The sequence below is a fragment of the Piliocolobus tephrosceles genome, chromosome 15 (genome assembly GCF_002776525.5).
Source record: "Piliocolobus tephrosceles isolate RC106 chromosome 15, ASM277652v3, whole genome shotgun sequence".
Taxonomy (NCBI): domain Eukaryota; kingdom Metazoa; phylum Chordata; class Mammalia; order Primates; family Cercopithecidae; genus Piliocolobus; species Piliocolobus tephrosceles.
The window spans coordinates 64,400,041-64,422,473 of record NC_045448.1 but is presented as its reverse complement, the minus strand read 5'-3'; the positions used below and the strand labels follow the sequence as shown (position 1 = coordinate 64,422,473).

The 22,433-nt window shown below is 40.1% G+C and overlaps 1 protein-coding gene and 1 long non-coding RNA gene across 5 annotated transcripts in view; one reads left to right on the top strand and one right to left on the bottom strand.

The window, feature by feature from the left end:
- UGP2 (UDP-glucose pyrophosphorylase 2) overlaps positions 1–16,133 on the bottom strand; it is a 54,410-nt gene extending 38,277 nt beyond the window's left edge. The window contains exon 1 of one of the 2 annotated variants that reach the window (XM_023224027.1): positions 15,846–16,133. Coding sequence is in view for 1 of the 2 variants with exons in the window: in XM_023224026.1 (XP_023079794.1) it covers positions 14,861–14,879 (19 nt within the window). In the remaining variant the exon portion in view is untranslated. Of the gene's footprint in view, positions 1–14,860; positions 15,201–15,845 lie in introns of those variants that run through there. The other variant, XM_023224026.1, reaches the window with a different exon arrangement.
- LOC111550546 overlaps positions 16,098–22,433 on the top strand; it is a 201,806-nt gene continuing 195,470 nt past the window's right edge. For all 3 annotated transcript variants that reach the window (XR_002734089.2, XR_002734087.2, XR_002734088.2), the window contains exons 1-2: positions 16,098–17,035; positions 17,900–18,042. This is a non-coding gene — a long non-coding RNA (uncharacterized LOC111550546). The remainder of the gene's footprint in view (positions 17,036–17,899; positions 18,043–22,433) is intronic.

Sequence of the window (22,433 nt, the reverse complement as noted above, 5' to 3'; positions counted from 1 at the left end):
TTAAATAAATACAAACAAAAAAATAGAAAACCACAGAAAAAGGCTGGGCAACGGCAGCTCAGGCCTGTAATCCCAACACTGCGGGAGGCTGAGGCGGGTAGACCCTGGAGCCCAGCAGTTTGAGACCAGGCTGGGCAACATGGCAAAACCTCATCTCCACAAAAAATACAAAAATTAGCCAGGTGTGTGGTGGCACTTGTCTGTATTCCCAGCTACTTGGAAGGCTGAAGCAGGAGGATACCTTGAGCCGAGGAGGCAGAGGCTGCAGTGAGGCAAGATCATGCCACGGCACTCCAGCCTGGGTGACAGAGCCAGATCCTGTCTCAAAAAGAAAAGGAAAAAAACAAAAAACAAAACAAAAACACAAAAAGAAACACCCCAGACCCAAATGCCTTGGGAGAAAAACACCAACACAAGTGGCTGTTTTACACTTTATCTAGAAAGTAATCATCTTATTTACTTCACGTAAGATAGGGACAACTGGATTATTGTCCACCCCTCCCCTTCTATCCTCAGTACTTGATTCAATCTTATTTTTAAAATGTATTTGTAAAGTTTATATTCAAATATTTTGTTTGATAACTAGTTATTTTTACAAATGTCTGGTAATTTAGCAGAATCACATTTCATTAAGGCTAAAAACTCTTTCCTCTTATATACTCCACCTACTATAAATTCTTTCACTTATTATTTGAACAGGAGAAGACATTTATACAGATAGAATTAAAGCCAACATATTTTAAAGATACTTTTGAGAACAGAAAATAGTAAACTATGTAACTCTTGGGGTAATTTATTTAATATGAATAGCCTCTACCTCCTGCAAATAACTAAAAGCGTTAACAAATGAGGTATTTAACACAGCTCTTCAAAAATCTTTTCATATATATGTTCCATCACATCTAAATCCATGAGAAAAAAATCCAAGGAAATCTGCTGAAATTGAACTCTAAAATACCCAATTTCCAACCATGGTCTTTTTACAGTTGTAAACCCTAACACAACTAAGTTAATACTCTCCAGTAATACTATCAAAGTAGACAGGGATTGGGTGGTCCACACCTGTAATCCCAGCACTTTAGGAGGCTGGGGGGGGGGAGAAGATGGCTTGAGGCCAGGAGTTCAAGACCAGCCTGGGCAATACAGCAAGACCCAGTCTCAATGAAAAATACAAAAATTAGCAGAGCGTAGTGGCACATACCTGTAGTCCTAGCAACTAGGGAGACTGAGGTGGCAGGATCATTTGAGCCCAGGAATTCCAGGCTGCAGTGAACTACGATCACGCCACTGTACTCTATCTAGCCTGGGAACCAAACAGACCCTCTGTGAGCCAAGAAGCACCATACACCATGTGTGCTCCATAAACCACCTAAAGGTAAATTGTGACTAGTAAGTAGCAATCTGATTATAATCTGTAAAAACCCATGACAATGGATGAGCACATTTGCCTAAACTATGAGAGGTAATTAAAAGTTACCGCAGAACAGTTCAAACTAGAGTTAACATTACATCATCCATATATGTTCATCCCTTGACAGATTTAGCTGTAATTTAAAATTTGTCCCTGGTTAAGTATCCTACTCCAACATCCCATGTGTACCTGGGATGCCTCTTTCCCTAATCTTTAAGCCAATTCTCATTCAATGTTTGGGAAATAATCTGAAATAAAAATCTACTAAATACAGAGGAAGAAAAACCTCTATATTAAAGAACATATGAATTTATTTTTTATTTTATTTTTTTTGAGATAAGGTCTTGCTCTGTCACCCAGGTCGGAGTGCAGTGGCATCATCAAGGCTCACTGCAACCTCCACCTCCCAGGCTCAAGCCCACCTCAGCCTCCCAAGGAGCTGGGACTATAGTCATGGCTAACTTCTGGTTTTGTTTTGTTTTGTGTTTTTGCAGAGACAGGGTTTCCCCATGTTGTCCAGGCTGGTCTCGAACTCCTAGACTCAAACAACCTGCCCACCTCAGCTTCCCAAAGTGCTAGGACTACAGGCATGAGCTACCATGCCTGGTTTGAATAGTCTGATTCTGATCAATTAAAATACATCAAGAAGTAACTATACAATACTTTTTTAAAATAAGTCATTTTGTTAGACTAAAACACATCTATAGACTTGTTACTTTGTTGCTGAAGTTAGATCCTGAAACTCAGCATTCACAGGCACATTCCTAAAAAGTCATGACTGAAACATTTAAGTTACACACTGGAAAAATGCCAAAATGAGATAAAACTAAATATAACTACAAAGTTTAGAAGTAACTAAAGTAGCTGTTTGAGATTTGCCTAAATGAGAACCATTTGAAAACAAAAACAAAACATTTTAGAAGCTCCCTCTGCAGAGCAATAACTTATTAATTTACATGATTTAAGGCCAAAACACACAGAACCCAAGTCACTATCCTATCAAGCCAAGTTAAGAAAAGCTGGCTGAAAGACTCATATTTAATATTGCATGTGCTCTCTGTCAACACAGGTCTAAGTTTCAGAGGCAGATTTGAAAAAATCCCAGACACAGGTTCAAACTTGAGAAATGTCTCTAACCTTTGTTTCTTCCTTTTGTTTGATACAGCACCAATGCACACGAAGAATAATTTGTTTTCTTCCACCCTCTTTACACACAGAATCGGCTTAAACAAAAGAACATTACAACAAGCCTGTCACCTCTTCTACCCCCTCTAAAAGCTCTGTTTTTAGTGATTAAAGAATCAGGAAGGGCTTGTAACGAATAAAAAATATTCAAGAATAAAGAACAAGGAAGAGTGCTTAGACAAGAAGAGTAGCTATCTTAAGCATCTGGGCACAGACCAGAGGCACAGAGCAGGGAACCATTTCCCTTAGTGGTGACTTCCTCATCCATCCTGAATTTTTTAAGAAAGGTCTGAAATTTCTGGTAGGAAAAGTAGTACAGATGTTAGAAGCTTTCTTGGATTTAACATTCTCAGGTTACACTTCTGACAAGGACAGCTGAGTTTTTAAAGGAAGGTCAACTAAAATGCTCTGAATAATGCAAGATTTCTAACCTCATAAAGTGTTTTGTCCCTATTTCCTAGCAATATAAAATTGATTTCCCCACGACTTCAGACACAGAATGGATTGGGAATCAAACATTTCACTACCTTAGTCATAAACATTTTTATAGATGGGTGGGAGCATTTTTTTTTTTTTTTTTGAGACGGAGTTTTGCTCTGTCGCCAGGGCTGGAGTGCAGTGGCCGGATCTCAGCTCACTGCAAGCTCCGCCTCCCGGGTTTACGCCATTCTCCTGCCTCAGCCTCCCAAGTAGCTGGGACTACAGGGGCCCGCCACCTCGCCCGGCTAGTTTTTTTGTATTTTTAGTAGAGACGGGGTTTCACCGTGTTAGCCAGGATGGTCTCGATCTCCTGACCTCGTGATCCACCCGTCTCGGCCTCCCAAAGTGCTGGGATTACAGGCTTGAGCCACCGCGCCCGGCCGGGTGGGAGCATTTAACCTACTCTCATCATTTCACTGACGAGGAAACAGGTTGAAAATAGTTAAATGACTTACTCAAGGTCACAAAGCAGGTCAGTGTTGGAGCCCAGAAGCAAAGCCATGTTTTTTTAGCTGCATTCTACCACAGTGAGGCAGACATACCTTGCTAATGTTTTCTTCCTGGCCTGGCTCTCTTTAACCTTGACGTAAAATCCCTAAATACCACACTCTCCTCCAAAAACATTTATATCAGAACCTCTTCTTATGTTCAATCAACAGACAAGATAATTTCCCACCACATAAAACTGGACTTACTAGACACTTCAAGTCAATTTCAGATAGAACAGGCAGTAATTTTTTTCACAAGTTCCTCCTTTCCACCAATTTCCTAATTCTTCCTGTTCACAAGAACTAAAATTTCAACATCATGGGCTTTTTTATCCAGTTGGAGCCAAAAAAGAGAGAGGGATACAGTCAATCTGACAAGTGAATGTTTTTGTTTCTTAATTCATGGATCTCATTTCATGTATTTCAGCAAGTAAGAGGTATACAAAATATCCTTCCCTGACACCCCGACACTGGCGCAAACAAAATAAGTACACAAGCTAGTTTCAGAATGCACAGGCTATGGAAAAACCACAGGGAAGGCACCAAGAGCAACAAAGAAGTTGAAGAGCCATCTCCAGGCCATCGCTATCTGATCAGTCCCAACCTTCCTGGAAAACCCACAATGAGAGATACTCAAAGTCAGAAAATTGGAGAGCCCGCTTAATCTTAAATCAGGAAATGATGTGTGATCCAAATAACCATAAAACTCCAAGAATTTAATGGCAACTGGAAATAATCAAGATAAAGCTATCTTTATTATTTCAAGATATAAGTAAAAAATAATCAAGATAAAGCTGTCTCTCATCCTAAACTTTTTTCCTGAGCTCCAGGATCACATTCTTTACTGCCTTAAAGACTTCTGACACCTGGATACCCGGCTGGGTACCTCAAACTCAGCATGTCCAAAACATGACTGATCATCCAAACTAAATTACTCTTTTTGCCCTCCCTGTTCCCCACGGCATTAACATTTTCACAGAAACTAAGGTTTAAACCTCATAGTCACAGCTAGCTCTCCCCACCTTTCCCCTCGCATTGCACAATCCAATATCAAAACTTCTTAAATGATTGATGTAATTCCATTCACTGTTTTCCATTTTCATTACTGCTACCTTAACTTCCCTAGCATTTTTACTCTCCTAGTCATGACAACCGCTTTCTAACTAGTTTGCCCATCACTCTAATCTAATGGTGCCAAGGAGGATGGATTGATCTTAAGTTGCAACCCCCATCATATCACTTCTCTTCCTTGTTTGATGAAATTCTCATTGCCTACAGAAATAAATACAAATTCTTTATCCAGGCATGTCTCAAAAGTCAAGCTGAAGTATCTTTCTGAGAAGACAAAGCTAATGAAAGTGTGAAAGCAGACTGCCTAAAGGCTGCAATTTCCTATTCCATTTGGGACATCTAGAATAGTGCTTCTAAAACTTTAATGTACACACAAATCACTTGGAGGCTGGTTAAAACAGATTGCTGGGTAAGCTCCCAGAGAGATTCTGATTCAGTAGGTTTGCGGTGGGGAGGATATGCATATCTAATAACCAAACATTGCCAGTATGGCTTTGAGTAGCTCTGGTAGATTACACTCCATTTATCTTAACATATTTGTAACAGCCATATTCTTCATCCTTCTTGCTACTCCAATGCTATTCTGTCACCAACCCCCTGCCCCAATGCCCTGTGTTTCAGAGATGGCACCAGGCCCAGATTGGTCCAAAGCCTTCCTAGTGATTTGGTTTAAGCATAAAACGTAATACGATTCTGGTCAGTGAGCCATAAGGGTATAATCTGTCAAAGAACTTTGCAGAAAGGTGTTCCTCACTGAAAAAAGACATACATCAAAAAAGATAGTATTTTTTCTACTCACATAATGAGTATGTGTCCACCCATCACCCCACATTTCTTCTGCCATGATTAGTGCCCTTGAAGGAAGCTGACCCAAGAATGAGGCAGATATGTCAAAGATAGCACAGCAGAAGGAAGGTCTGATAAACTTTTGTACTGAATTAACCAACCCTGCATATCCTACTTCAGGATTAATGAGATAAAAAGACCCTCATTTTTGAAAGCCAAGTGAATTGGTATTTTTCTGCTCCATGAAGTTAAAAGCATCCTAACTATAAGATTGTTCTAAAACATGCACTTCAAATACCACTCAACACTTTTAGAAAAGGGGAGGCAGAAATGAGAAAAAAAAAAAATAGAAAAATAAGAATGGCCCAGTGTGAGTTCCAGAATAATGAGCATCATCCCAATCTCTGGGAAACTGCCCTGATCTCTCAGTACCCAAAGACTCAAACTGTTTTACTTGATTAGCTTCTGTCATTTTGATGGTGGTATTCCTAGTGCTCTAAGCAGTGGCTTCTGAACATTCAAAGAGGCCTTTCTTTCTATCACAATTGATTTGGGAGTTTTAATCATTCCTGTCTCTGTATTATATCAAACACTCCTCAAAATCCCAATTCTTTAGTTAAATGTCTGTCTGCAATCCTAGAACATATTCTCTTGAGGGGGAAAAAACTATATTATGTCATGCAGCTTTGTTTTCCCAAAACCTACCTTAGCACCTTGCACAGTATAGGTGCCTAATAATGGTATGTAACGAAACTGTAGATCATGACTTAAATACTCATATAATAGTAATTTGAATAGCTCCTATTCATTTGTCAGAGTTCAGTTTAAATATTACCTGAGATTATCCTCCTAGAAATCTTTCTAAACTAAGTTACCTATTACACGCTCATATGCTAGATCCTTGTACCTCTCCTTTATAACATCATACTTTTAAAAATTTATTCAATGTTTATCTTATCCAATAGACTGTAAATTCTGCAAAAGTATATGTCTGTAATGTTCACAGCTGTATTCCCACTGCCAAACACAGAGCCTGAGATACAGTAGATACTCACGTAACATTTATTGAGTAAGAGCCTATTATGATCCAGCTATGAGCGGGGTATACAGAAGGCAAAGTCTAGTCTAGTGTAGGTAGTGCCTAATAAGACTACAGTGAAAGTGTACAAGAGCCATGATGTCTGGTCACAGAAAGGCAGAGTTAAGATAAGTACAGACTGTCATAAGTACTTGAAGCCCCAGTCCCTAAGGTTTCTCAAGCAGAGGCTGATTTATTAGTCAAGTATCAGGCATATGGTCAAAGAAGTTTCACACAAGTAGGTAGTCTAGATAAATGACTACTAAATTTCTTTTCAATTTTATTAACCAATATAAATGCCAATGTAATGTTTTTAGTAACTTTAGAGATTAAACAAAATTGGGCAATTTATGTTTATATTTAGTTTAATCTAGGGAAAAAATATAGAAAAAATATTCCAAGTCATTCAATGATATATTAGGAAAAGTAAATTCAATTAAATTGTATCTTACATGATTTTATGTGATCTTTTCTTACTAAAATTATTACACTGTCAACTATAATATGACCACACTGAGATATTTTTAGATGACTCAGCTTTACATTCATATGAATGCTTAATAAATGCTTTTTGATAAAAATAAAAGATATCAGGCTTTCAAGAACTGTGGCAGCAACAAATATGCAGAGCAGGTTGCTAAATAAGATTTTTGGTAATCATGCAATGATTTACTTAAAAAAAAAAACTGCTACAATTTATATATAAACCAGACTTCTCATTAACAATTAAAATTAATCCTACTCTTACACAATAGAGTAGCTCTTAAAATCTCAAAGGAAAAAGAAAACACTACTTATGGAAAACAGAATATTCAGAGGAGATTTGTTAAAAAATACCACTCTGTTTTATGTTTAATGGATGACAAGAAAGTCATTACAAAAGGTCCCACACTCCTTTGTTGAGAAGAAAAGAGGTATGACATAAAACCACGATGAAAAGCCAAAAAATGATCAGGTAGTCCTGCCCTGTAACTTGATAATGTGTGCATTTAGAGAAACTTTTATGCTTAGAAGGGTTTTAAGGTCAGTGAGTCCAATTCCTTATTTTGGAGATAAAGAAACAGGGGCCCAGAGATGCTGACTTGCCTAAGGACACAATGCCAAGCTGGAACTCAAACCCTGTTGCCTGGTGCCCTGTTTCTCCTTCTTCTGGAGCAAGGTCTCTCCTTTCTCAGTTACAGTGCATTTATGTGGTTTACCACATCCAGGTGTTTGCCATCAAATCTGAATGAAAACCGGCAGCTCAACTATGTCTGCTATGTGAGGTTAAAACTACAATTAGAATAATACTTTCTTACTGCATCTCATGCTCTTCAACTTCCTTATACACTGTGTTGTCTAAGCAATGAAAAAAATCGAAGAATGCTTTTATGCGTTCCATAAATATTTTATTACCAAGGCTAAGCATTTTGCCATTGGCACAAATAAACGCAAAACAGTGGATATAACTATGTTGTTCTGTTTTCCTGTGCTCTTTGGAAGTTTTAAAATTCTAGGCAGGCATATAACACAAATGAAATATCACATCAGCCTCTGCCAGAGCAGCAACTACAAGAAAATACAAACTCCAATCACATTGTTATTGTGGCCAAGGAGCAAGAAGAGCTACTGTCAAAGAAAGGATCCCCTAAAATAGTATTTTTACAATATGTTGACTAGCAAGTAAAAAGGAGACTAAGCATAATACAATTAATTTCTGGTCCACGAAGACAATGAATGGCTTTTTTTTTTTTTTTTAAGGACACAAGCGAAATCACAAAGAAACAGGGAATTCTCTTGATTTACACAGAAAAAAACTAACGGAAATATCTAAAAATGTTTAGGGAAATGAAACATTTTATTGTTTATGTATATTAACTGAGATAACATAGCCAATTTCTCCATGTTTCTCAAAAACAATCCTTAATTGTCAAAATGGATTGGGGTCACAATCGATTTCATTTGTTAATGACTGAGAAAAATAAATAATGGTACTGTTGGCAGAGGCAAAATTTGAGTCTTAGACAATTACTGTGCAACAAATTAAAGGAGATGCCTGCATCACTAATCAAGAAAACTGGGAAACAGCTTTCAAACAGAGTGTTATCTCTTTTCTCACACTTAAGTCACCCAATCAAAAAACACACAGTTTAATTTTCTTTGATAGCTTCATAAAGCCAACTTTTGAAGAATGTGTTATTAATAGAAGGATATATGCCTGGTAGTGGAATTTTAAATATCTAAGAAGTGGCTGGGTGCAGTGGCTCACACCTGTAATTCCAGCACTTTGGGAGGCCAAGGCAGGTGGATCACAAGGTCAGGAGTTCAAGACCAGCCTGGCCAACATGGTGAAACCCTGTCTCTACTAAAAACACAAAAATTAGCTGGGCATGGTGGTGTGCACCTATTAATTCCAGCTACTCGGGAGGCTGAGGCAGGAGAATCACTTGAACTTGGGAGGCGGAGGTTGTGGTGAGCCGAGATCACACCACTGCATTCCAGCCTGGGCAACAGAGCGAGACTCCGTCTCAATAAATAAATAAATATCTAAGAAGTATGGTTTCAATTAATATTGTGCATGGGACAATCCATTCAATTACCAAGACCAAGATGGCCACAATTTCAAACACTATCATTCCAAATTCAAAATATGATATTTAGAAAAGAAATTGTAGGCTATGTCAAAAAGGCAAGTCTTTAGAAAAACTCTGTCTTCTAAAGAGATTCTATCCAACCAAAAAGGTAGTAACTGAATCATATTTTCTCATCCATTAACTCCCAAGCCAGAGAAATTGCCCTACTAATTTATTCATATTGCTGGAATTTTCTCCAACAGTATAAATGCTGGACATCAGGATGAATGGTATTACAGAAAGTTAACATACTCTTCTTCATTTTCACAGATAATCCAGGTTGACTTTCAAACATCTGTTTAACTTTTCAGTAATTAATATGGCTAACTTTCTGAGAACTCATAATGCCTACACTTCTGCAAAAAACTTGGTGGGAACTAGGAAACTACAGTATATTTTCTTTTATTTGAAACACTTTCATTATTAAGCCAACTGATGTTCCTTACACAATCTAAGTATCCCATTACTTTAATTAAACTTGCTACAATTCATTTATGAAGGGAAAAATAATACATACCGACAAAGGGAACAGTCTCTCTGTGAAGCAATATTACAAGAAAATACCTATGGACTAAAATAACACCTTAGAGTAATTTCCTTTTAAGGTCATTTTTCAATTTATTCAGAATATTAAAATGGTCTCCCCAAAAGTATACCAGTTAATATTTCTAATTTCTCAAATGTCCCTCATCAATTTTTTTTCCTCAATAGACTTTCACAAATGAAAATCATCCATCTTATTAGAAGAAAGGCTGAGTTAGCAAGAACAAGGAAAATTTAACCACAGAGATTACAAGGTCCATGTTGGAAGACAGTCAACACTTTTCATCAGCTCAATTCTTCATTTTAGATTTCTTTAGAATTTTTTTTTTTTTACATTTATAACTGTGACCGAATTTAACTAAACCCTTCTTTTCAAACAACATAGTAAATCTTAAATCAGATCTTTAAAAAATGAGGGGTATGCCCTGGTCATTATTTTCATGCCTCTTGTCCTCACTCAAATCCATGCCACTATCCCTGTGCTAAAAGTGTCCTCATCATCTAAACAATCAGCAACAGGCTAAATTTGGTTTAAGGATTTGGGAGGAACCAGGCCTCAGAATGCTTCTCATCTCTGTATTCCTCGGAGACCCCCCCACCGCGCCCCCTCCCAGTTATAATTAGCTCAGTAATCTTCCCTGGCTAGTTGCCATCTACCAAATAGGAGTCACCAAAAAAGTTACGAAAAGATTTTTAACAAATGGGAAAGCTGATAGGCCTCAAGCATTTTTTGAGTGACAGAGGTACTTAAATGGCTTTCCCTGAAATGTAAGTACGTATGGGTGCAGCACACCAACATGGCACATGTATACATATGTAACAAACCTGCACGTTATGCACATGTACCCTAGAACTTAAAGTATAATAAAAAATAAATAAATAAATAAATAAAATAATAAATAAAAAAAAGAACATTAGGGGCATTTTTACATAATTTAGATAGATAATGGCATATTTAAAACCATTTTTTTTTTTAAAAAGTGCCTCTAATATTAGAGCATAAGCATCCATTATGGCTTTAGCTGGCTAGACAACATTAGTCTCTTCACTATTAATTAAGTTTCAAAACATTTAGAGTGATTACCCCAAAACTCTCAGAACTTTTTAAAAGCAAAATTCCAAATGGCACCCACTGACAAACCTGACAAAAACCCACAGCTGCTGATGACCCCCACCCCTGATACCTTCAACTATGACAGGGAGCCCCCTTTCTCACTCAGCTAGGGAAGAGATTCATTTAAAATAACTGGGGGCCCTGGAACAATCCCTGGGGTAAGGAAAACCAGAAGCAGAAGAAATGTCACAAACCAGCAGAAGGTGACTCAACAGCAGAATAGCTAGGAATTCTGTTGCAGATCCAGTAAGGAAAGGTCTTCCTAACAGAAGGAATCTTAAGTGCCTGAGGGACAGAGACCTGGGGATGTGGCCAAAGAAACCTGAACCTTTTTTTGGCTAAGAAATATATATTAAGAACTCTCCTGCCTACCTAAATATTTTTATTAACTGAACATTTCCACCTAATAGTCTATGGTCAGTGCGCTTGAGGATGGAGATACGTGGCTTTCCTGTAAAGCACAATGCCTAGATTTGGAGAAGGAGATACAAGCCAAGTAAAGCAACCATTCTATCACATTCAAAACAGGTGTACACAACACTTAGGTGTAATGCCCAGATCTGCTCAACTTCAGTGCCTACCATAAGAGATATGCCAGAAATCCTAATACAGTATATTATACATAGTAAGAGCTCAAAAAAAAATGTGTTCACTGTATTCAAAAGAAAACTGTTACCAACTTGTATTCAAGTTAAGAGGTTATAAAAACTAAAACCAAATTCACATTGTCCAAACTTTACCTTGCCCCACCCCTGCACATTTGTTTTTTTAACACAGTAACACCTAGGCCTGAACATGAAATCTGGAATAAGAAAATAAAGAACTGTCATACCTGCCTTTTTTTAGTTCTGTAGATGACATGTGGTTATATTTCAGGTGGCAATGCTATCTAAAAGGCCACCATTATTTCAGGAAAGAAAAGTAAAATTGACTGGCCACCTAATATGTGCCCAGCACATCCACAGAGTTCATCTCATATCAGCTTCTCAATAACCCTAAGGCATAAGCATTACTGCCCAATTTTTATCTAAGAAGAAACTGAGGTTTGAAAGTTATGTGCCTAAGATCACCTACTAGTAATAGTATTCAAATCTAAGTCTGTACCCTTCCATTTTTTCTCAACATTTATGTAATCTAAGAAGTGTTATAAAAACTACAACCAAAAATGTAAGATAACCTACTAAATAGTACATGGAAAGTGCTAAGCTGTGGGCTTCTCATTCGTCAACTACGACAAATTCATTTAGAGTATCCACCACTTACAAAACACTGTATTTCTCCCAAGGATATAATATTATCTTTGCCCAATGGGAACTGACAGTCTAGCTGGAGAAACAGGCCACTTCCACAGTTGTTAATGTTAGAAGCAACAAAAGATTCAGGAAGGACAAGGGTTTTAGACACATTCACATAAGAATTTGTGCTGGGCACTAGCAGCTCACACCTGTAATCCCAGCACTTTGGGGGGCTGAGACTGGAAGATCACTTAAGGCCAGTTTGAGACCAGTCTGAGAAACATAGGGAAAGCCCGTCTCTTTAAAAAAGGAGAAAAGTAGCCAGGCATGGTGGTGTGCACCTGTAGTCCCAGCTACTCAGGGGGCTGAGGTGGGGGAGATCAAGGCTGCAGTGAGCTGTGATCGCACCACTGCACTCCAGCCTGGGCAACAAAGTGAGACCCTGCCTCAAAAAAAAAAAAATTCAGTGATTTATACAAGCTGCAAACTTTGGACAAGATACTCAATTTTCCTCACCTGTAAGGGCAGGCTAAAAATCTACATCTCAGGACTCTTAATAAAGCTTAATGAGAAAATTCATGAAAAAAATAGTTAGAAACCTAACATTTGTTAACTCTTTCCCCTGTGAAGGAGCATGAACTACTAAGTGTCAGTGATTGGAAATATCAATATTTTCTGCAGCAAAGATCAAAGAATTTGATTTGCTTAAAAAAAAAAAATCAAAACCAAAATTTCCAACCCTTATACTTGAGCGCTCTTTTGTGGAGACAGCTGTGTCATTTGTCAATTAGGTTTATCATTTATAACAGCAGCAGAGTTAAACATAAAGAGGGCTCACACTGTACAAAATTTAAACAAACAGGAGCACATTCATGTCAAAAGATTTTGAGGAGGTGTCATATTTTTGTGCAAAACTGCCCATCTTAAAAGGAAAACTACCATTTAAAGCAAAAATGTATGGCAACCATAGGCTATGGCACATGCCTAAATCCCATCTACTCAGGAGGCTAAGGCAAGAGGACAGCTTGAGCCCAGGGGCTTGAAGCTGTAGTGCACTATGATTGCTTCTGTGAATACCCACTGTACTCCAGCGTGGACAACACAGTAAGACCTTGACCAAAAAAAAAAAGAAAAAAAGAAAAGAAAAGAAAGAAAGAGAGAAAAAGAAAAAAGAAAAAAAGGAAAGAAAAAAAAGTGGCTGGCAACTAAATGCAATCTGGTATCTAGGATTGAATCATGGCAACGGTAATCTGAACAAAGTCTTTAGTTAACAGTAATGTACCTATGTTAATTTCTAAGTTTTGACAAATGTGCAACTTTTCTATAAATCCAGAAGTATTCCAAAATATAAAAAGTTTTAAAAAAAAAGTGGATGACAAAGTAATGACAAACATACACAGCAATTCTTACCACTTGATTTTGAATCTCCTGAGGACAGGTGGCCTTACAAAGCAAAGGCTGTGAAATCAGTCAATGCTTGCCAATTCTGTAACATAGTCTAAAGCATAACTCTACATGGAACACCTTGGGTTTAATAATACTTCTAACTTTTAAAGAGAAGTAACTTGTCCACTTTTACCTAGCATATTCCTGCAAAATACCACCTTTATGGTAACTGAATATTGTTATTACAAAACCAGTACGTTTCTAACAGTTCTGCCTTTCTATTCTTGAATAAGACATTTACTCAATCAGAACATAAGCATCTCTTACCATATAAGGTATAACATGAATTTGGAAGTCTAATAACAAGTGACATTTCTGAGCTTAGTGCTACAGACAGGCATAGTGTTCCATCTGTTTCGGTAATAACACAGGCAGTCGAATTCTCTTTAATCTACCACACAAAATTTAAAGAAGAGTCAATAAAGTGATGTAGAACTCAGTAAGGCATTTTTATTCCTAGGGTCAAATGATGGCCATTACTGACACAACTTTTTTTTTTTTCCCCAAAAGTACACCTACATTTATCAGGAAGCACAGTGTTTGTGAACTTTACTAGCTGTGTGTTCATCAAGATGGCTGAAGCTTTCACACACTGGAGTCTACAAGTAAAGAGTTTACTTGCATACCAGAAGGCAAATCTCATGCTACAAACTGGTGTCAAAAGTTTATGGCAGCACCAATTTCAATGAGTACACCGTACACACATGCATTCATACACACAATGTCATTAATAATCTCAGTTGTGGCATTCCCTATCCCTTTTTTAATACACATGTGGAATTCAGAGGACAGTTTTCAAATTTCAAAGAAACCTTAATCATCTTTTCATAGTTCAAAAAAGGAAAAAAATAAACACAGCAATGCAGCAAAGTCATTTCTCCAGCTGAAATGACCTCCAGCTTCTTCCGGCTACTCCCGGTTTCGCAATAAGTGAATCTGAGACGCAAACCACGTACACACAAATGAAGTAGAAGCGAACACTAAAGCTTCCCCAACAGTCCCAGCAAAACCCACCTGGCCTTTCCCAATCCTCCCGCTTCCCCAGCCCTTCCCGTCTGCGTGCACGCACAGGTACCTTGACACAGACCAGGAAAAGAGAACAAGATTAATCAGCAGCCAAAATCCTGTTTTATCACTTACAGCCACTATCCAGAAGAGCGACAGTACTACTAACCTGATTTCAGGGAGGCAAAACTAAACCCAGCAGGGTACAGGAGCATAAATTATACGTGTCTGGAACGTCAACCCAGCAGCTCAAGGCAGCTCAGATGACAATTCAACGAAAAGGATTTCGCAAATGTTATCTATCTCAAATGAACACTTCCACTTCCAAACCACCCACCAACCTCTCCACTGTCAGTACCGAAATTCGGCTGAAGCAACCCGGGATATAAGCAGCAGCATTTCTTACCTTGTACAAATCTCGACATTTTAGGGGTTTAGTAAAATACTCTGGTTTGTTTTTTTTTCTAGAGGAGTCACGCTATAGGGCAGGTCTCTCCTCCTCTCCCGCTTTAACAACCGACGTATTCTTTCTCCTCCTATATTTAACTACTTAAGGGAGTATTTATTCAAAGCCATTAAAACTGGCTCAAAAAAAAAAAAAAAAAAAGAGACAGAAAAAGAAAAGAAAGAAATTCCTTCTCCAATTCCAAAAGATGGAAACTTGGTGCGACTGAGTCGACTTGGGAACTCCTAAGCGCCTGACACAAATGAGGGCCAGCTGGAGACTCCCGGAAAAGGTAAAACCACACGAACTTAAATTTCATCAATGAAAGAGGCGGACCTACAGCGGCTATTTCACCGCCCCCCAGTCCCCACGCCCTTCGGGGCTGGACTGCAGGAGGCACTGGCTGGCCGCGCCCCTAGCTGCCCGCTCCCCGCGTCGCCGTCCAGCCCCAAGCCGCTTCCCCCGAAAACCCCGGTTAACAGCGGCTCCCGCCCAAGCAGGGGTCGGGGAGGCGGGCGAGGCCGGCAAGCGGGGGCAGTGCAACCATTTTCACCAGCCATAAATATCCTGGGACTAGGAGGCGCTACCAATTCCACGCTCTGGCGGGCCCACCCGTCGGGGCCTCAGCTCCCCGCCTTCCCACCTGGAGCAGTGAAACTGGCCGCAGCTTTTTCTCGGGTGGGGCCGAAGGCTACGTTGCCCCTCCCTCGCAGCGGACACTAAGGGGTAACTGGCTAGGGGTAGACCCGTGCACCGGCGCGGGAGTCCCAAGGAAGGGCCCTGACCCTTCCCACATATTCTCGCCCCGCCTGCCCTGCGCTCCTCAGAATCCCAAATTCCGCCTCTGAGACCACACAGCGGGCCAGCGAGAGGGAAGAAACACACCCAGCCAGGGGGTCGCCGGAAGCCCAAGCCCGCCCCTCCTCAAGCCGCCAGCGAGACCCACCTTCCTCTTCCTTTAGCAGCTGGGGGCGTTTATGGCGCCCCGGGAAGAAGGCTCGCAGGCTGAGAGAAAGTCACCTCTGAGGCGCCCTTCTCTCTCTCCCTCTTCCCTCACACATGCACACCTTGAGCCCCTCGCTAACCGTCGCAGCCCAGCTGCTAAACCCCCTTGTCCACCCGTCAGCCGGCTCCCGACACCCAAAGCCCCCACTTTCGCCTAAACACCTCCCCTCCCCCTCCATTAGGAGCAGCCCATTCAATGCGGAAATGTCCCTGCCGCACAGACCGACAGGCGCAGCCACCAGTCAGGAGCCGAGGCGGAAGCAGGCTCTGGCCAATGAGATGTGTGGAGGTGGCAAGGGGCGGGGCGTTGCGGCACCTGGGAGCCGGTCGGAGTTGGGCAATGAGCAGTACCCTGGGATCCGGCGCGTGGGAGCGGCACCTACGGCGGCGTTGCGGCCAGGGAAGCCTCGCCAGTATATCTCAGTAAGGGAGAGCACCTGAGCACGACTGGTTATTTTCTCCAATCGGTAAAAATGTTCCCGCTGACTAGGAACTGAAGAAAGCTCTGCGGATAGAGCCGTACCTCCCCACCGCAGCTGTCCCAAGGGAGCCCAGACACTTCTCAGGGGACGCTTGCTCCCCTCATCACATCTGGTTGGAGGAGGGTGAGGATGCGTTAGGGAGTAGGCAGTGGCCTGTGTGGGGCCAGCTAACAAAAGGAGGGTTTAGGCATTGAAGAAAGTGACAAGTGAAGGCTCCCTCACCGGAACCACCACCATCCCCATTGCCCCGGTTCCTAATCCTGTAGAGATTTCTGCTGTAATAGGCATTTACTTTTCTGTTCAACATGGAACTGGCTTAAGTTACTCCTCAAGAGATGCTTTTCTTTTGGTAGATTCTTGAAGTCCTCAAGGAAAGAGGATGTTACACGGAACTTGACACCAGCCTGGGGACTGTTACAGGGCCAGCCCACGGCTTGTCAAATCACACCTGGTATCGCCAACCCCACCTGCACCTAAGACTCAGTGCGCCTGGCAACGAGTGCATTTCAGACTTTACATTTCCTCTTTAAGACTCAAATAGCCGGCACCAGGACTGATGAATTGCCAGGCCTTCTCTTAAGTGCCTCCAATAAACAAGTACAGTAATTACAGAAGAGTTTGAGGCTTTGGGCAACACTAATCAACCAAGGTAAAGTGAGAATTTTTTAATGACTCATTGTCTAAACAAAAGAACTTTGATTTTTTGGTTCCACGTCTTCATATGGAAATGTTACTAGAACAACACGGAAAAGGCTAGTGAAATTTTGTTATACTAGAAAATGACAACCGTTGGTACTGTGTTTCTTAACATGAAATCCAAAAACATTACACTCCAAAACCTCTCGGCCATAAAACGAATTTTCCCCAAACAAAACCAAAGAAGTGTCTAAAATCCAGATGTCTACAGTTTAATAACAGCATTTGGAGACTGAAGATCTTAACAAAATCTCTGCATTCTTTGTGTACAGTACAAAAATTGTTCTAGCACTGAAAAAGCAGTCTTTACCAATAAGCATTAGTACCAAAATAAAATACTACCAAAAGATGTGGGCCACATAGGGTTACCTAGCCTGCAAAAGATAAAGGACAATGAAGACATTTATTTGTTGTTGTTTGTTTTGGTTTTGTTTTTGTTTTCGTTTTGAGATAGAGTCTTGCTCTGTTGCCCAGGCTGCAGTGCAATGGCACAGTCTAGGCTCACTGCAGCCTCTGCCTCCCGGGTTCAAGTGATTCTCCTGCCTCAGCCTCCGGAGTAGCTGGGACTGCAGGCTCGTGCCACCACACCTGACTACCACCTGGCTAATTTTTGTATTTTTAGTTGAGACAGGGTTTTGCCATGTTGGCCAGGCTGGTCTCAAACCCCGCCCCCTCCCCCCCACCTTGTGATCCGCCTGCCTCGGCCTCCCAAAGTGCTGGGATTACAGGCATTAGCCACCGCGTCTGGCGAGTTTTTAATTATGCAAGGTTTATTATAAGAAAGAATGATCAGTTACTGTATTTTCTGCCTTCACAGAAGATTAAAGAAGAAAAGGTTTTAATTGCAGCAAGAGCATTTGTTAATACCTAAGAATGGCATCTTGATTTATGAGTGATTAAATTTTGAGATATAGTACCAAAGGTGATTGTACACTTGCTGCCTCAAGAACGCTCCAAAAAGTAAGTAACTACCCATCTTCAGTGGTTACACCTATAACTACTCAGTCACTAGTTCTTAGAGAAGTAGCACTCTGGAAGCCGAATTTCCAAATATTTCTAAACAGTACCTTATAAAATGAAATTTCTTTATACATCGGTAGAAATTTAAATTTCGAACCCACAAACACTTTGTAAACGAGCTTCCCACTCTCTCAGAGCCACTAAGAACAACCTCACTTGACAAATCATGTGGAGATAGGAAAGAAAGAGGTGGAGTTCTTGATGGCCATGGAGCAAAGGCATGCTTAGAAAGCAGTTACCTATTTCCCTTTATGTATTTCAGTCATTGAAAAATTGCTTTCTCTGGGCAAGTGTGTGTATCTTTAATCCTTTTTTTCATAAGATACTACTCTGGAATATCCCTTGGAGGTGCATGATGTTGATAATCTGTATCATTAGAAATCTGTAACATCGATAGATTTACAGATTTTACCTTTGCAGAAACTTGGGGTGGGGGGATCCAAAGAATGAAGATGGGGGCGATAAGAGTGTGTGCAGGGTTAAGGAGCTGGAGTGAAATGGATTGTGAATTAAAAAGAAAGCCTGGAAGCCAGTTTTTTTCGGGTTCCATATGCAACCATCCAAGGATGATACAAATTCTGCCTATAATTTCTTCCTTCTTTCTACTTTCCCATAGAAACTTGAGGAAACTCAGTTTGGTTTACCCAGTCCCATATCCTGAGATGTATAACAACTTCACCATATCTTTTTCCTTTGCTTTAGACAGGAACTTTCTATCAACAACAAGGAAACCATGTCTGCGGTCCTATTTCTAAGCATCTTTTTTGGTGTCTTTTTAGGTTTAGTGCTTGGCACGGTGTCTGGTACATAGCGAAGATTCCATAAGTGTATATTGAATGACCAGTTTCGTGCCACTAAATCATTTTAACTCACAATGTTGTATTCTACTCTCCACTCTTTTTTTTTTTTTTTTCTTTGAGATAGAGTTTCACTCTGTCACCTAGGCTGGAGTGCAGTGGCGCGATCTCAGCTCAATGCAGCCTCTGCCTTCTGAGTAGCTGGATTCTCCTGCCTCAGCCTCCCAAGTAGCCAAGATTACAGGTGCCCACCTGGCTAATTTTTGTATTTTTAGTAGAGACAGGGTTTCGGCGTGTTGGCTAGGCTGGTCTCGAACTCCTAACCTCAGGTGATCCTCCCGCCTCGGCCTCCCAAAGTGTGGGATTACAGTCTTAAGCCACAGGCTTGCGCCTACTCTCTACTCTTTGAGAGCCATATAAAACATAAAAAGTTTATGTTTAGAGATAAGGTTTTTTAAGTTTCAGTTATTTCCACCTGGGCGGTGAACCTGGGCCAAAGTATAAGAATAATAACAGCAGATGTCCTGATGACTTTACAATAAGCTGTGCTAACTACTGATGAGCACTCCTAATAAGGAGTGGTTTAGGAATTGTTAAAGTATGAAATAAGTATACAGATTATCAATGTGTGGTCTTTTATTTTTTTCTTGCCTGTCCTACCCTATCCTCTACATTCAAGAAAATAAAGCAGTGTAGTTTGAGTGAACATGTAACAGACATAAAAATTTCTGTGTCATGCCCAACGTGTTTAGCCAAGAGACCAGGCAACAGTTATCCACTGGACTGTTGCCCATACTCAATATTGGCTCCCGTCTGTACCCATCTAAATCCTAGGCCACCCACATGAGAGAGAAAAAAGGGGCTACTGTTACTCAGTCAGCAGTTGCCAGTTACTGACTACATCTAACAATAGGGCATTTCACTTGAGTAAAAAGGTAACCAAACAGGCTTAACTGGAAAAAGATATCAAATTATATCTATGAGGTGGACTACTAACGAATGAGTTGTCTAAAAATGAATGGGTTTCCAAATACTTGAGGAAGAGAAAGACTTCGTTCTTTCCTGTTGCCAACACCCTGTTGTTAATGAATCAGGAAGTTTGCTGAAACAAGTTGTGAATTTAAATTATGAAATATCCTTCCGTTCACAGTATGATTTTTAAGTTATATTTGAGAGTTATGTAACTTTTACATCAGAACAGTAGCAGTTATTTCAAATAACTGAGATGCTTTTAAAAAAATGAAGTTAGTTCACATTATGGATTGTGAATTAATGGTTCATAAACCAATCTTCTAAGTGGTTTAAAAGTCATTAGGCTCCCAAGCATGTTTAATCAAAACATGCATTATGTTGTTTATGTTTATCGATAATTCCCCTCTAGATTCTCCTTTGAAAGTTGAAGGAAGCAGGTCCTTACTATTTTGTTTTCTGTTTAGTCTGTTCTGCATGTTCCCTAGAGGAGAGTGTTGGTGAGAAATGGTGACACCCATGAGGTTGTTGTGTTTCTGTCATGTGCAAAACTGTATCTCCAAATCGTGCCCGCCCCTTTGATTATAGAGGCAGTAGAGCCATTCCCTTTAGTGAATAGGCCCAGGAATAAACATAGATGAATATCCTATATTGTCTCAGGGTTTTTAACAAGCATAGATTGTAATGTGATTATAATTTGAAAAGATAAAAAAACTAATAAGAAATAAACCATCTTTTACCAAACTCATAGATAGAATAAATACTATTTTGGTTTACTCTAGTGATATATGTATAGATGATCAGGTTACTTACTGACTTTGAAATCCTCATAGAGAAGAGCTGTGAAAGAGAAAAGCATTCAGTTTAATTCTATTTTTTCTCCCTCTTTCAACTATATTAAAGATTCCCTGTTGTGCATTCCATCAAACGGCTTTTGATGGTTTTCTGAACATCTCTGCCTCTGGTCTAGTTTATTAAATTTCCTGCCAGTGCCACTACTGGGAAGGGAAGGATAAAGAACTTCTGTTTCCTAACTTAGTCTCAGGGAATTTATTTTAAGCATTTCACACCCACCAACCTAACTAAATATTAAAAAGAATATTCTCAGCCGGGTGCAATGGCTCACACCTGTAATCCCAGCACTTTGGGAGGCCAAGGCTGGTGGATCATCTAAGGTCAGGAGTTTGAGAGCAGCCTAGCCAACATGCTGAAACCCAGTCTCTACTAAAACACAAAAATTAGCCGGGCTTGGTGGCAGGCGCCTGTAATCCTAGCTACTTGGGAGGCTAAGGCACAAAAATCACTTGAACCTGGCAAGCAGAGATTGCAGTGAGCCGAGGTCGTGCCACTGCACTCCAGCCTGGGCTACAGAACAAGACTTTGTCTCAAAAAATAAAAATAAAATACAGAGAAGATTCTCAGGACCGCTCTTTGCTCTTTGGGTGAAGATTAAATAATTGAATAATTCTATGTCATTAAATGGATAATATGATTAGAGAATAAAAGGTAACTTTTTTCTCTCTAGAATGAAAAAGAGGAGGAATGTCATATTTAGAGAAAAAACTACAGGAAAAATATGTAATGTTAACTTCTGGTGCCATTTTTTTGTTTTTTTAATTTAATTTAATTTAATTTTTTTTTTTTTTTTTTTAGATCACACAGCTACTGTGTGACAGAACCAGGATCTGAACTGAGGCTATCTGACTCCAAAAACCCACAGGGAGGAAAATTTTCTCCCTTTGGTTTCTGGAGGTTGACTTGCTGCCCCCCTCCATCAAAACAGGAGGAGTGCAAATGGTCAGGCCTTTATCAGGGACAAGTAATCTCTTAATGACTGACATTCCCTAGTAATACTGTCTTCTTCTTCTTCTTCTTTTTTTTTTTTTCCAAGATGGAGTCTCACTCTGTCGCCCAGGCTGGAGTGAGGTGGTGCAATCTTGGCTCACTGCAACCTCCGCCTCCTAGGTTCAAGCAATTCTCCTGCCTCAGTCTCCCAAGTAGTTGGGATTACAGGGGCCTGCCACCTCACCTGGCTAATTTCTGTATTTTTTTGGTAGAGACAGGGTTTCACTATGTTGGCCAGGCTTGTCTCAAACTCCTGACCTCAAGTGATCTGCCCTCCTCGGCCTCCCAAAGTGCTGGGATTACAAGTGTGAGCCACCACACCTGACTTCTGGTGCCATTTTAAATTGCACTTCAATTTTTTTTTTTTTTTTTTTAGTTTCAGTAAGAATACACAGCTTAAAAAAAAAAATCCAGATAGTACCAAAATGCCAATAATGAATAGCGGTACTTTTTTCTATAAAGTACTTTAAAATAATGGTGAAGCTTTAATTTGTAAAACATGCATGCATTGTTGGATCAGTCAGACCAAAACTACTTTGGATGCCTCAAAAAGGGCACTTCCGCTGCTAACAAAAAATATTCGATGTCTATGAAATCAGAGTTTCAGAGCCAGCAGAGCTGCACCATCCAGGAGCTCCATGTTGGCTGCAATGTGCTGCGCACAGCCAAGGAGGTAGGTATTCCATTATCTGGACATCTACTTCAGGAACCAGCTGCTGA